This window comes from Olea europaea, chromosome 10, assembly GCF_002742605.1.
Source record: "Olea europaea var. sylvestris chromosome 10, O_europaea_v1, whole genome shotgun sequence".
Lineage (NCBI taxonomy): Eukaryota > Viridiplantae > Streptophyta > Magnoliopsida > Lamiales > Oleaceae > Olea > Olea europaea.
This window is the reverse complement of record NC_036246.1, coordinates 34,052,496-34,066,895: the sequence shown is the minus strand read 5'-3', so window position 1 is coordinate 34,066,895 and position 14,400 is coordinate 34,052,496. Positions and strand designations below refer to the sequence as shown.

Below are 14,400 nucleotides of genomic sequence, written 5' to 3'. Positions count from 1 at the left end.
CTACTGATATTTGGACATCTGATCATCAAGATATTGGTTATATATGCTTGACATCTCATTTGATTGATAATAATTGGGAATTGAACAAAAAAATAATTAGTTATAGATGTATCTAATATCCTCATGATGTGGAAACCCTTTTTAGATACATCATTGATAAGATTTTGGATTGGAATCTGGAGAAAAAGTTGTTCGCCATGGTGGTTGACAATGCTACCGTCAATGATGCGATGGTAAGAAGTTTGAAAAGTTGGCTTTGTGACAAGTCTGCAATACCTTTGGAAGGTGAGTTATTTCACATGCGTTGTAGTGCTCATATTCTTAATTTGATTGTGCAAGACGGGTTAAAAGTAATTGGAGTGTTTATTCATAAGGTTAGAGAAACTGTGGAGTATTTGAAAAGGCCTCCATATGCAACACAAACATTTACTCATGCAAAAAATCAACTTAGGTTGAAAGATAAGAAAAAGGTGAAGATGAATTGTTCTACTAGGTGGAATTCTACTTTTGAGATGATTGAAAGTGTAATAGAGATGAAAGAGGTGCTTTGGCGCCTAGCACAAACAGATCGTAATTAAAAACTCTATCCAAGTGATGAAGAATGGAAAATTGCTAAAGTTCTATGTGATTGCTTGAGAATATTTTATGATGCAACAAATCATTTGTATGGTTCTCATTTCCTCACATCAAATGTGTTTTTTCCGGATGTTTGTAATATTCAACTACATTTATCTAAATGGGAAAGAAGTGAGCACGGCTTTTTGAGTATGATGACTGGCCCAATGAAATTGAAGTTTGTTAAATATTGGGAGGAGTGTTGTTTGGTATTAGCAATTGCTATTGTTTTTTATCCAAGATTTAAAATGGATTTGGTTGAATATCATTATGATAAACTCTATGGTGTTGATGCTCATACACATGTTGAAAGAGTTTGTAAGGCAACATTTAACCTTTTCAATGAGTATGATGAAAGATCATCCCAATCTGAAGTGGAAGCAAGTCAAGAAGTTAATTCTAGTAGTGATCATGGAATGGGGGCATTTCTAGAGGACCAATTGAGTGGGTTTGATTCTTGGTCAACACAATTTCAATCTTCTAATTTGTCATGTTCTTCGCAAAAGTCAGAATTAGAGAAGTACTTGGAGGAACCATTATTTCCAAGAACTGAAAATTTTAAAGTTCTGAATTGGTGGAAGGTTAATAATGTTTAATTCTCCACTCTTGGAAAAATTGCTCGTGACATATTAGCTATTCCAGCAACTACTGTTGCGTGGCTGCATTTAGTGTGGGAGGAAGAGTAATTGATGATTTTCGTGCTTCGTTGCTTCCGAAAACTGTAGAAGCTTTGGTGACCACACAAGATTGGCTCTCTTCCCTGAAAAAGAAGAGTAAGTAACTAAGTATTCTAATTATTAATTTTGGTTATATTTTTTTCTCAAGTGACTATGTATTATTATTTATTCCTTACAAGTACTTAATTTGTCACGTTCTTTTTGCAGAACTTGACGTGAATGTTACAAACAAAGCCGTACAAAATTAAAATAATGTTTCTTAATGACTAAAGCTTATGTAAGTTTTAGTTATAAATTTATGTTTTCAATTTCTTGAGATGATATTTGTTTTGTACAGCCTTTTATTCTTAAACATCCTTTTTTGTAGGCATGGTGGACTTGTGGGTGATATGATATGGAGAGAGAGCTCAAACTTCAAAGGCTATGCTTGAGAATTTTTTCCTTTGTTTTTGTTGCTCACTTTATCTATAACATTTGTTGAATATGTAGTCATTGCAATATTTTTCATATTTTGGTTCCTTTTAATTTGGTATTATTTTGTGGATTGTTATGGAAATTGTTAATAGTAACATATGGTTATTTCCTTATATCACAATAAAAAAAATGTGTAAAATATTTCAGATTGGATTATCGGATCGGATATCCGATAACATAGCAAATCGGACATGGATTTAACAATCTAATATCTGTTGGATTATCAGATCGGATCGAACCGGATAATTATTCTTATCAGATCGGATCGGATATGGGTAGATCCGATCCATATTCGATCCATTGACAGCCCTACTCACAGGAGGATGATCTAAGGTTGGAAAAGAAGACATGGGGTTCTTATGTGCTTGTGTAGGGACCGTGAGGCTAGATGGGGATAGAGAGTCTGGATGATGGATCTCATTATCACATGCAAATGTATCCTGAAAATAAGGTGGGGGACTCCTATCAGGTTCAGAACTGGATTGAGAGTGACAGTGAAGTAAGGGGTTCTGAAAAGGAATGTCCTGCACATTAGTAAAGACAGGAATTGAATCTATAATAGGAGTCATACCTGTAGACACACCATTCTTTAGGTGGTAAGACAGATCCTCTATTCAATGCTGGAAAAGAGTATTCATTAAAGACCACATGCCGAGAGACATAAACTCTAACTGTGGACAAATCTAGACATCTGTACCCTTTTTGTTGGTTTGCATAGCCAAGGAAGACATACTCTTTACTTCAAAAAGATAGTTTATCATCCTCATAAGGTCTTAAGAAAGGAAAACATGAGCACCCAAAGACACGAAGTTCTAAGTAATTTGGCATTGTCTTATGAAGAACAAAAAAAGGTGACAGATTATGTGAGACTTTAGTAGGTAGGTGATTAATTAAATATACTGATGTAACAAAAGAGTCCGCCCAGTAATATTGTAGCAGATGTGCTTTAGCTAGAAGTGTTAAACCAATTTCTTGTATATGTAGATGCTTACGTTCTGCAATACCATTTTGTTGAGATGTATAAGGGCATGTTAAACGATGTTGTATTCCATGGTTTGATAAAAAAAATCTTTGAATTGATTTGAGAGATATTCTCCACCATTATCTGTTTGTAATTGCTGAATTTTACAATAAAAGAGATTTTCAACAAGAGCTTTATATTTTTGGAAAATAGCAAATACATCAGATTTATAACGCATGAGATACATCCATGTAAAATGACTAAAGTCATCGACAAATAACACATAAAAGCGATAACCACCAACAGATGTTATGGGGGAGACCCAAACATCGGAGTGTATAACAACCAGGGGTCTGGACGTTTGTCTTATAGAGTTAGTAAACGGTAGATGTTTAGCTTTTCCTAGTTGACATGACGTGCAGAAACCAAGTTTATTTCCATAATTTTTAACAGGAAGATAACACAACAAATGAGATAAGGTTGACTTCGACGGATAACCTAGCCTATTATGCCATTGGTCCACCGAGGTCTTTATTCCTAATTTAGCAGTCATACAACGTAGTCTAGACGACGTGCTCTTATTGCCAGCAATTGCATAGAGGCCATTCTGAACCAGCCCTTGAAGCAGAAGTCTCCTGTCTTGTTCTCCTTTACACAGAAATCAACACCAGTCAGTACAAAGTAGCAATCATTGTCAAGACAAAAACGATTTATGGATAGTTGGTTGGTAGATGCATTTGGACAATGAAGAACATTTGTAAGTTTATAAGAATTGTTTGCTATATTTATAGAGGTAGAACCAGTGTGTTTAATCATTAAACCTGAGCCATTGCCCACTGTGACAGTGTCTTGACCTTCGTAAGGCTCTTAGTTCACTAAAGTAGTTGCATTGGCCATGATATGAGCATTAGCCCCACTGTCAGCATACCAAACCTATGGTCGTAGGTGTTATTAGCCTCTGCTGCCATCGTTGCAAGATCAGCAGGTGGGAGACACCCTTGAAAGGCAAAATTAAAGCGCTCGTAGCAATCCAAGGAAGTGTGTCCTACTTTTTCACAAATTTGGCAAATTGGCCTGGAATTAATCTGCATAGGTCGATGGTTGGTAGGGACAGTTCCAGATTGTTGATTTGGCTGCTGTACCTTGGTGCCATGGAATTGTGGCTTTGGCTTCTTCATGAGTTGTGACTGTTTTGCTTTAGTGGCAGCAAAGGCATAATGATTGTCCGGTGTATGTGAAATCTGAGTTTCCAGAAACTTTCAAAGCTGAGTAGTTCAGCTTGAAATTCATCTAAAGTAGAATCTTTGTCCCTTGAGGTAAAGTTGAGGGAAGTGATGAAAGAGGTGAAGTTGCTTTTCAAACCACCAATCAGAAAGCCAATTAGTTCCTGATCATCAATGGGTTTTCCAGCAGTAGCAAGTTGATCAAAGATGGATTTTGCCCCTTCAATATAATCTATGCATGATTGATTACCTTGAGTAATGGTCTGCAATTGGCATTTGAGAAGAGCAATCCGTGAACGTGATGTGGAGGAAAATATGGTACGAAGTGCATTCCAAACCAATTTAGAAGTCTTCAAACCATACACTGAGGATACTAACTTTTCAGTTATAGAAGCTAGTAACCAGTTAAGAACACAGTTGTCTTGTTTGAACTAAACTGCATAAGCTGGATTTGCTGTTCCATCAGACAAAGTCTTTGCTAGAGCAGGCGTGTCACCTTCCATGATGTCCACAAGATCATGGCTGCGAAGGAACACAAGAAATTGAATGCTCTATGGAAGATAATTGGGGCTGTTCAACTTTTGAGTAACTGGTTGGAAATTACGTTGGATAGTGACTATGGAAGAGTCGTTATTGATCGATGTGTTGGCTGCAGAATCTAAGGAAGCCATGAGTGTTTGTTGGTAGCTTAGAAAGCTGCGGAAGCTTGGTAAAAGGAAAGGTCCAGAATTTTAGGTGTGCGCCTTTGTTTGCTCTGATACCATGTAAAACTTTAATGAAGACGCACACAGACTTTGAATTGTTTGGCTTTTTTTTAATACCAAACGTATGCATTGAATAAGTTTATATAGACATTTACACCAACTGAACTGAGTTACCTTAGGAGACTGACTAGCATATATTGTTACAGTATTCCACTCTAATTCAAAAGAAAGTTGAGATAATTCTGCACTAGAATCTTATCCTAATCTGAACCTCTTTTCTCGACAGTACAGGTAGGAGCTGATGTGCATAATTCTGCTGTAGAATCTGGTCCTCTTTTCTCGACTGATTTACCAACTTTGGTCATATGTGGTGATACTCTAACGTGGAGAATCAAATAATGAATGGATGTTAGGGCAGAATAACTTCACCAATTGATCACATTTACATCTCAAATTAAAACTCAATTCTAATGTAGTGCTCGGTCGAATTTTTCTATTGTATTCAATTTACCCCTCTCGACTTCTCATTGAGTCTATTCAACTAATTAAATTTCATATCTCTATGCAAATTCAATTTAGTTAAATGAGTTCTATGTCCTAGGAATTCAATTATGACCACAATAAATGGTATAGGTATCTCTACTCGTTATATCAATGTACTGAATTTTACTACATGGTCTAAATCCTAAACTCATATCTCTATTTGTAAAGAATTCACAAAAATCATCAAATTATTGATCAGATAATTTAATGCATTCAATTCATAGCAAAATCAACACATGAAAAAATTAAAAAGCTAAGAATCTTAATAAAAGAATGTTAAGAATCCCAATTGGTTACATTATTCCCCCTAACAATGAATTTAGGTACTCATAATGCAAGAAGAAAAATAGGAAATTGTCTTAGAATATATCGTCGGATTTGTAATAAAAATATAAAAGAAAAAGTAGAATTATTGCACCAAGATCTCCTTCCCCTTCCAATGAATGCTTCTAATATTCAATTGCTTGGTGTTAATCTTCTTGAATTTCTCTATTGAATCTCCTTTTTTGTTGCCTTGTCTCCAATGTGTTCAGAATCCTCAAAAGTATGAGAAAGATTGTATTTATAGGTGCCCCTCCGTTTTGTGTAGAAGTAAGATTTTTATGGATTTTAAAACGGCCCTAAAAAATGCGTCCTAGACACTCAGTCGCAGCGCCTAGGCTCCGCGTCAGTTTAATCACAGCGCCTAGGTGCTGTCTTTCTGCTCCAATTCCATATTTTTGGCCTCTTTGTTTACTTTAATACCTCTTTTCGCATCGCCTTTCCTAATCTTCAAAACAACACTAACAAACACATCAAAAATGTTCTATACTCACAAGATCTAGCATTTAATCAAGCTAAATTTGTGCAAAATTCATGAGTGAAACAAATTCATCAAATACCCCCAAACTCAATCGTTTGCTAGTCCTCGAGAAAACAAACAAACCAAACAATAAAATCATCCAAAGACGATACACACAAATATTCAGTTAGACGGCTTGTCGTTTTAGCTCAGCATTGATAACGTTATATTACATTTATGAATGGTATCAAAATCACAATGCAGGAACCAAACTTTCACTCATACAATGCGAAGCGGGTGTATGTGTGTGGAGGATCAAGCGTGGCGCCGCACATTCACAAGTTGGTTCATTTCCCAACCCTTAATGGTTAATTATTTCCTTTTTTCGCCCCTAAGATTCACACACCCCCAAACTTGGTTCTTTTATTCTCTTACTATGGTGTAATTCTAAAGTTCAGTTTTGCTTCAGATTTCCTCACACCACTCTGATTTAGTTTAGTTCAACCGACAACGTCAACAATTCATTCATGTAGTGATTCTCCCAATTTCTGAGTGTTTCAACAATCTAGTTTATATTTAGTGATTCAAACCCACTAGTTATTTAAGCCCCCAAGATTATTTTTTTATTCATTCATTTATTTATTTACCTAACCTTTTTTCACTTCTTGACCCTTGTAGTGAGTGTTAGGTCGGTAATTTCTCGATTTTTTGTATACCAAAGGGTACCAGGTTTTAAGAGACCCCTACGAACTTAATAACTCGAGTAAAAAGGGTGTAGGTCTAAAACTTAGCTGAATACATGCAATGCTTATTTTCTTATAAAAAGAAGTGAAATTTATAGGGGTTAGATTTTTGGCATTTGGTCATCACCAAGCTTATATAGAAAGTTAAAGACAATCCACCCAATCTTATTCATATGTACGGAATCACAATAGTCTTAAACTATTTCTTTTACTGGTTAGAATGCCCCAAATTATAATGTATATGGTTAAGGGGTATTGACATTCATAGGTTAAGGGATTATACACCTTAGTCATCTCTTTAGCCTATGTGTATGAACCCTCATGTTCTTGTATGATGCTAAACTTAATACTCGTACATAAATATTATACCAATTCATATAGATAAGCAGAAAATTATGATTCATCCACAATCCATAAACTAATACATGCTCTCAAATATATTCATCATAGTTGACAAGACTATCTAACTCACACAAGCATGCAGAGTATGAATTTTTATTTTTATTTTTGAATAAAAACACAAACACATAAAATAAGCAAGTCATACACAAGGATTTGAGAAACTCAACAATGTAAGCAAAAGATGTCACTCTCCCAAACTTAACTGAAACATTGTCCTCAATGTGAAATTTAAAGGAAAAGGAGGAGGACTTCCCAGAAATGTCAGTATTGCCTATGATGTTGTGGTGTCTTGGTGTTGCATTTGATCGACTCTTCTTCTACATTCTCCCCCAAACTTGAGATTTGTACCATTTTCTCCATGTCCCTATTGGTTTGAGTGTTACGCGACGTTATATTCCTGAAAAATTAAATTTGAAAAATTAAACTCATGGAACAAGGATTACTTAGCTCAAACATCTAATAACCAACTTAATTACTCCAAGACCTATGGGTAGAAGGCGTATGGGTGATGATTCCTAAATAAACTATAGATTAAACTATCCTAGAACTTTGAAAATAAAATAAATAAAATAAAATAAAAGTTTGGGTTGCCTCCCAAGAAGCGCTTTTTTTAAGTCATTAGCTTGACTTGTGCCGCTGATTTATCATGGTGGCTCAAACCAAGTTATTCTATCATTGCACTTTGTGCAATTTTTATTGATGCAATCCTTTTTTGTTCTCCAGATTTTGATTTGTCCATTCTTATCTCCACCAAGAAGTTCTCCAAAATTTGGTTTTTTGTTCTGACAGCTTGGTTGATCAAGTGGCTCTTCTTCATCAATTCTACAGCAATCATTTTTATTGAGAGATTTCTCATATTGGATGTAAATACTGAATATCTCGTGCTTGTCCTCCATCCTCAAGATTAGTTCTCCCTTCTCCATGTCAAAAGGGTTTGTCCCGTTGCTAAGAATGGCCGGCCCAATATAATTGGAATGTCTCAATCTTCTGGTATGTCCAATACAATGAAATCCACAGGAAATATTAAATTTCCTATTTTTACGAGTACATCCTCAACTTTGCCATGTGGCCTTGCGATTGTTCTATCAGCTAGTTGTAGCGTTATTGATATTGAGTTGATTTCACCTAGTCCCAATTTCTTGTAAGCAGAATACGACATTAGATTGATACTAGCACCAGTGTCACACAATGCATTAATTGAATAGAAATTTCCAATTGAAATTGGTAAAGTAAAACTCCCTGGATCCTTCAATTTAGGAGGCAATGTTCTCTGGACTCTTGCACTACTTTCCTCAGTTAATGCCACAGTTTCAAATTTCGAAAGCTTTCTTTTCTTTGTCAGCATCTCTTTCAAAAATTTCATATAGCTTGGAATTTGTAGTATCACATCAATGAACGGAACATTGATCTGGAGCTTCTTGAGAACATCGAGGAATTTTTCATAGTTTGTGTCTTGTTTATTCTTCTTGAGCTTTTGAGAAAAGGGAATGGGAGGCATGTAAACTTTGTCTAGATTTGGTGCTTTGGCAGTTGACGTTTCTGTACTTTCTCCATTTTCAATTGTGTTTGGAACAAATTTTTCTACCCTTGTAGCTTCATCAATTACTTCTTGGTCCTCTTTTCTTTTGGGTCTCTCTGTAGTGATATTTGGCAATTGTACCTCGCTCTTTGTATTTATGACATGAATATTTTGCTCCATCGACTTCTTTTGAAGTCTTTGGGGAAATGAAAGTGGAGGTACATATGCTTTAATTTTTACGGGGGCCCTGGGTGGATTGTTTTCCACTATTTTAATTGCCATTAATCGTTCCTTAAGATTTATCATTGTATTGCCTAGCAATGTCCCTTGTGGACGTTCTGTAAGTTGTTGTGTTATCTGACCAATTTGTGTCTCCAGTTTCTTGATGGATGCTTGCTGATTTTGAAAGTTCGTGTCAATTTGCTGGAACACCTTGTCCATCTTCTGCACATATAGTTGAAACATCTCCCCCAAACTTGGTGTTCACGAAGTTATTTCTTTTGATTTTAAACTACCGCAAGTGTACGATTCGTTAACAAGTAATAAAGTGGATTCAATGAGTCCGTATATTGTCCCACAGAGATTGATTAGTTCAAATTTTATCTAACGTAGCCTTAACCGAAACTGGATTGCCAAAGTGAATGTGAACCTAAGTAAACCCCTAATTTTAAAAAGAAACCCTAATTGAGCAAATTTAATGAGTGAATTGAAATTAAGACTCAAAACAATATTTTAACACTCTAGAATAAAACTAAATGTTGAGAACGCATGTTGTTATAATCAATAGAAATTAAACACACTAGGATCACGATTTTCCATGCAATTATCACTTTAAACCCTTATTTCACAGTATGACAACACACTTCAATTGTGATGAATCAATGTTCCTAAGTCTATCCAATACTCTTTCTCGAGATGTATCAAGCCTATTTCTACATACCACCGACCTATATTTCTATGACAAGAGCATATGTAAAAATGCATGCGGTTTTATGAACATTTAAAGATTCACGTAGGGCATAGCGGTATATTTCTATCCCCTATCGGACCCTACGATGATTTATATTATGTCAAATCTATTCAAATTCTCTCGAATGCAAGAATAAATCATCAAAATTCACACAATTACGAGCTCTTAATTGCGGAAACATTAATTGCATATAAATCATTCAAAATAATAAAAATGTATCTTAATGTCAAATTGCAAAACTAGGATATTAAAATTCAAATTTCATGGTTCATCGATCTCCTAACGCATGAAAATCTAGCCCAGCATGGTTAAAATAACAAAATACATCAAATTTTGAGTAATAAGCATCATCGGATTATAAAAGTTTGAAGAAATATTGAAATAATAATAGCCAATCTTCGTTTTTGCGCCCCAAATCCTCTTCAAGAAGTCTGTTTCTGCCTCCCAATGCGTTCTCCTCATTTCTGGACCTTTTTTGATATTTATATCGCATGAATATTAGGTTACCAAAGGAGTTTTAATCGTAAAAGGAAATAGAATTTTCGCATCGGGAAGACTACCATGCGACCGCATGGTTTTAATCCGTGCGGCCGCAAGAGAGTTCTACCATGCGGCCACATTGTAGACTCCTATTTCTATTCTCTTCAATTTAGTCTCTTTACTTGAATCTTTCACTTCTAGTCCTCTTTTCTTCATTCTTTCCATTCCATCATCCCAAGAAATCATCAATTGGCATTTGGTTCAATCAATTCCTTGATTTGTTCATGGGGTCAACTTTTGGGTAATTGCACCTTGGTCCTTGAAATTTCACTTTGTGTCATTATAGTCATTTTTCGCGTCTTTTCTTATGAATTTCACCATGTTCAACGATGTTCCCTACAATTCACAAATGTAACGAAATTAAGTCATAATTCAATCATTTTGCTCATAACTAAGTCATGTTTGTGACCTAAATAAGTGTGTAAAAACACACTTATCACTTGGTCTTCTTTTTTGCTGGAAATTGTTGCCATATGAGTTGAAATTACAGGGGTCATTTTGAATAAAGTTTACTTGTTCCTCTGAAGAAGTGAGCATCATGTTGCACCTTGGTCCTTGAAATTTCACTTTGTGTCATTATAGTCATTTTTCGCGTCTTTTCTTATGAATTTCACCATGTTCAACGGTGTTCCCTACAATTCACAAATGTAACGAAATTAAGTCATAATTCAATCATTTTGCTCATAATTAAGTCATGTTTGTGACCTAAATAAGTGTGTAAAAACACACTTATCACTTGGTCTTCTTTTTTGCTGGAAATTGTTGCCATATGAGTTGAAATTACAGGGGCCATTTTGAATAAAGTTTACTTGTTCCTCTAAAGAAGTGAGCATCATGCAGCTCTCTGTAGCGTGATTTCTCCCACAATTCTCACATGCTGAGTTAGCCATCATTGCATTTGCTCCATGTGTTTGCAATTTTACAAGTAACTCTATCTGTTTTGTTAAAGCCGTTATCTGTGCATTGGTAGATGTTGTGCTGTCTAATTCATACATTCCTGCTGCCTTTGGCGGTATCACTCTTTCTGATGAGAACATTGAATGTGTGGTGGCAATTAACTCAAATAGATCCATGGTTTGTTGCACTGATTTCCCTATGATTGATTTCCCAGCAGAGGCATCAACTTGAGATTTTGACAGTGGTGTAAGTCCGGTATAGAAGTATTGCACTTGGTTTCCTTGAGTGATTCCATGGTTTGGACATTTTCTCATTAGCTTATTAAATCTATTCCATGCCTCGTGATAGCTTTCTCCCTCTTTCTGTTGAAAAGTTTGAATTTCCAATCTGATTTTAGCTACTCTGACTGGTGGGAAGAATTTGTTGCAAAATTTACTGGTCAGTTCTTCTCATGTAGTAATGCTGGCATGAGGCTCCGCATCTAACCACTCCAATGCAGCATCTCTCAATGTAAATAGTCGTAATTTAATAGCATTTTCATTGACCCCTGGAGCATGAATGTTTTGACAGTTTTTGAGAAATCTAGAGATATGCGTGTTTGGATTCTCATGAGGTAGTTCGTAGAATTAAAGAATTTGTTGCAAAATTTACTGGTCAGTTCTTCTCATGTAGTAATGCTGGCATGAGGCTCCGCATCTAACCACTCCAATGCATCATCTCTCAATGTAAATAGTCGTAATTTAATAGCATTTTCATTGACCCCTGGAGCATGAATGTTTTGACAGTTTTTGAGAAATCTAGAGATATGCGTGTTTGGATTCTCATGAGGTAGTTCGTAGAATTGCAGGGTATTGCTCATCAAGTTAATCCAATCTGGCTTGATCTGAAAGTTATTCACCCTAAAATCTGGATACACGATACTGGAGCGCATAGATGCTGCTATAGGTGCCAAGAACATTGATACTGACAAATCACCTTCATTTATTTCCCCTCGCTGATGCTGCTGTTCCAGTGGTGCCACCACTATTGCGGCCATTTGTTCCAATCAGCTGAATAGGTATAGAGATTTGTTGATTGTCAGCCATTTGATGTTGCTTTTTTTGTTTGCGTTCTTTGCGTCTTCGTCTGAAGGTACATTTTATCTTCTAATCAAACGGTTCGAGATGTTCGCCTTTGTCACGGAGCATACAACGAATACAATTTTCTATAAATAAAAAAAATAAACAAATCAAATAACAATTAAAATAAAAAAAATTAAGACTAAAAGAAATAGTCCCCGGCAACGACGCCAAAAACTTGTTGTAAATTTTTAGTTTCGCAAGTGTACAACCCGTTACAAGTAATAGTGGACCTAAGAGTCCGAATTGTCGATCCCACAAGGACTATTTTCTAGCACTTAATTCAATTTTTCTTTAACTACTATTTGACTAAAACAAATTAAAAGTTGTAAAATCTGAGTTTTAATCTAAATTCTAGAAAATAAATGGATGTTCACACGATTAGTTGGAGAATCAAATAATGAATGGATGTTAGGGTAGAATAACTTCACCAATTGATCATCTTTACATCTCAAATTAAAACTCAATTATAATGTAGTGGTCAGTCGAATTCTCCTATTGTATTCAATTTACCCCTCTTGAGTTCTCATTGAGCCTATTCAACTAATTAAATTTCATATCTCTATATAAATTCAACTTAGTTAAACGAGTTCTATGTCCTAGGAATTCAATTATGACCGCAATAAATAATATATGTATCTCTACACGTTATACCAATGTACTGAATTTTACTACATGGTCTAAATCCTAAACTCACATCTCTATTTGTAAAGAATTCACAAAAATCATCAAATTATTGATCAGATAATTTAATGTATTCAACTAATAGCAAAATCAACGCGTGAAAAAACTAAAAAACTAAGAATCTTAATAAGAGAATGTTAAGGATCCGAATTGGTTACATTATTCCCCCTAACAATGAATTTAGCTACTCATAATGCAAGAAGAAAAATAGGAAATTGTCTTAGAATACATCACCGAATTTGTAATAAAGATGTAGAAGAAAAAGTAGAATTATTGCACCAAGATCTCTTTTCCCTTCCAATGAATGCTTCTAATCTTCAATTGCTTGGTGTTAATCTTCTTGAATTTCTCTTTTGAATCTCCCTTTTTGTTGTCTTGTCTCCAATGTGTCCAGAACCCTCAAAAGTATGAGAAAGATTGTATTTATAGGCGCCCCTCCATTTTGTGTAGAAGTAGGGTTTTTATGAATTTTAAAACGGCCCAAAAAACGCGCCCTAGACACTCAGTCGCAGCGCCTAAGCGCCACGTCAGTTTAATCACAGCGCCTAGGCGCTGTCCTTCTACCTCAATTCCATGTTTTTGGCCTCTTTGTCTACTTTAATAACTCTTTTCGCATTGCCTCTCCTAATCTTTAAAACAACACTAACAAAAACATCAAAAATATTCTATACTCACAAGATCTAGCATTTAATCAAGCTAAACTTGTGCAAAATTCATAAGTGAAACAAATTCATCAATTAGCTTTACAAGTAAATGTTTGACATAATGAGTTATCTATTTTTTTTATTAATTTGTACATATAATAATCGTAATTGTTGCAAATATGGGTCTACGAGATTATCCCCATCCTGGCTGGTCGGTATGCGAGGAGAGGGGATACATGCATCTCTCGGATGCACCATTGGCAAGCACAAGACAAGCCCCTTGCTAAACAGTTATCAGTTATTGTAGACGATCTTGAGATACGTATTATACATATATGTTTTCTATTGTATATCATTTTTGAAATCTCAATACATGGTCAGTAATTCGATGAAATGCCAATATGTCAGTTTGAAGTCCTCACTGAGCTGACACCAATGATCGAGGAGGAGGGTCAGACTTATATCCGTGATTTATTGACAGATCGTGTTGCCGGAGAGAGGTTAAGTTTATCATGGATCGGGATACAGTATGTTAATTGAATATAATCTGTTGATTATCCTTATAATTTTTTAATTAAGTTATTCATTTATAATCTGGTGATCTGTCGATTATCACCTCCGTCGAGGGTGTCACATATCCTGAGGATATGGCCTCTATCGAGGGTGTCACCTCCCTATATGAGATCACCGTCTCTTGATTCCAAACACCTCCTACGTGGATCTGCTGCATGTAGTCAGAGTGCTTCCTTTGATGATATGTTCCGACTTATGATGGGGATCAGAGGCAAAGTAGCTGATTTACAACGTGATGTCGGGATGGTACAAGTCGGTTTAGAAGACCTTCATGCTAAGGTCGTAGTGATACGGGGTGACATGGCAGGCCTACGTGGACTGGGGAGTATCAA

General features: G+C 35.6%; 1 protein-coding gene across 1 annotated transcript; it reads right to left on the bottom strand.

The window, feature by feature from the left end:
- Positions 1-8,102: 8,102 nt before the first annotated feature.
- On the bottom strand, positions 8,103-11,363 carry LOC111400569. The gene is made up of 2 exons (XM_023027977.1): positions 10,962-11,363; positions 8,103-9,086 (listed from the first exon to the last, which is right to left on the bottom strand). Exons 1-2 carry the CDS (start codon positions 11,361-11,363, stop codon positions 8,103-8,105), a joined length of 1,386 nt encoding a protein of 461 aa, XP_022883745.1.
- Positions 11,364-14,400: the final 3,037 nt, after the last annotated feature.

Coding starts and splice junctions, on each gene's coding strand:
- LOC111400569 (XM_023027977.1), bottom strand. CDS start 11,363: ATGAGAAAATGTCCAAACCATGGAATCACTCAAGGAAACCAAGTGCAA. Junction 9,087..10,961: donor TCACTTCTTTAGAGGAACAA/GTAAACTTTATT, acceptor CTATATGTGCAG/AAGATGGACAAGGTGTTCCA.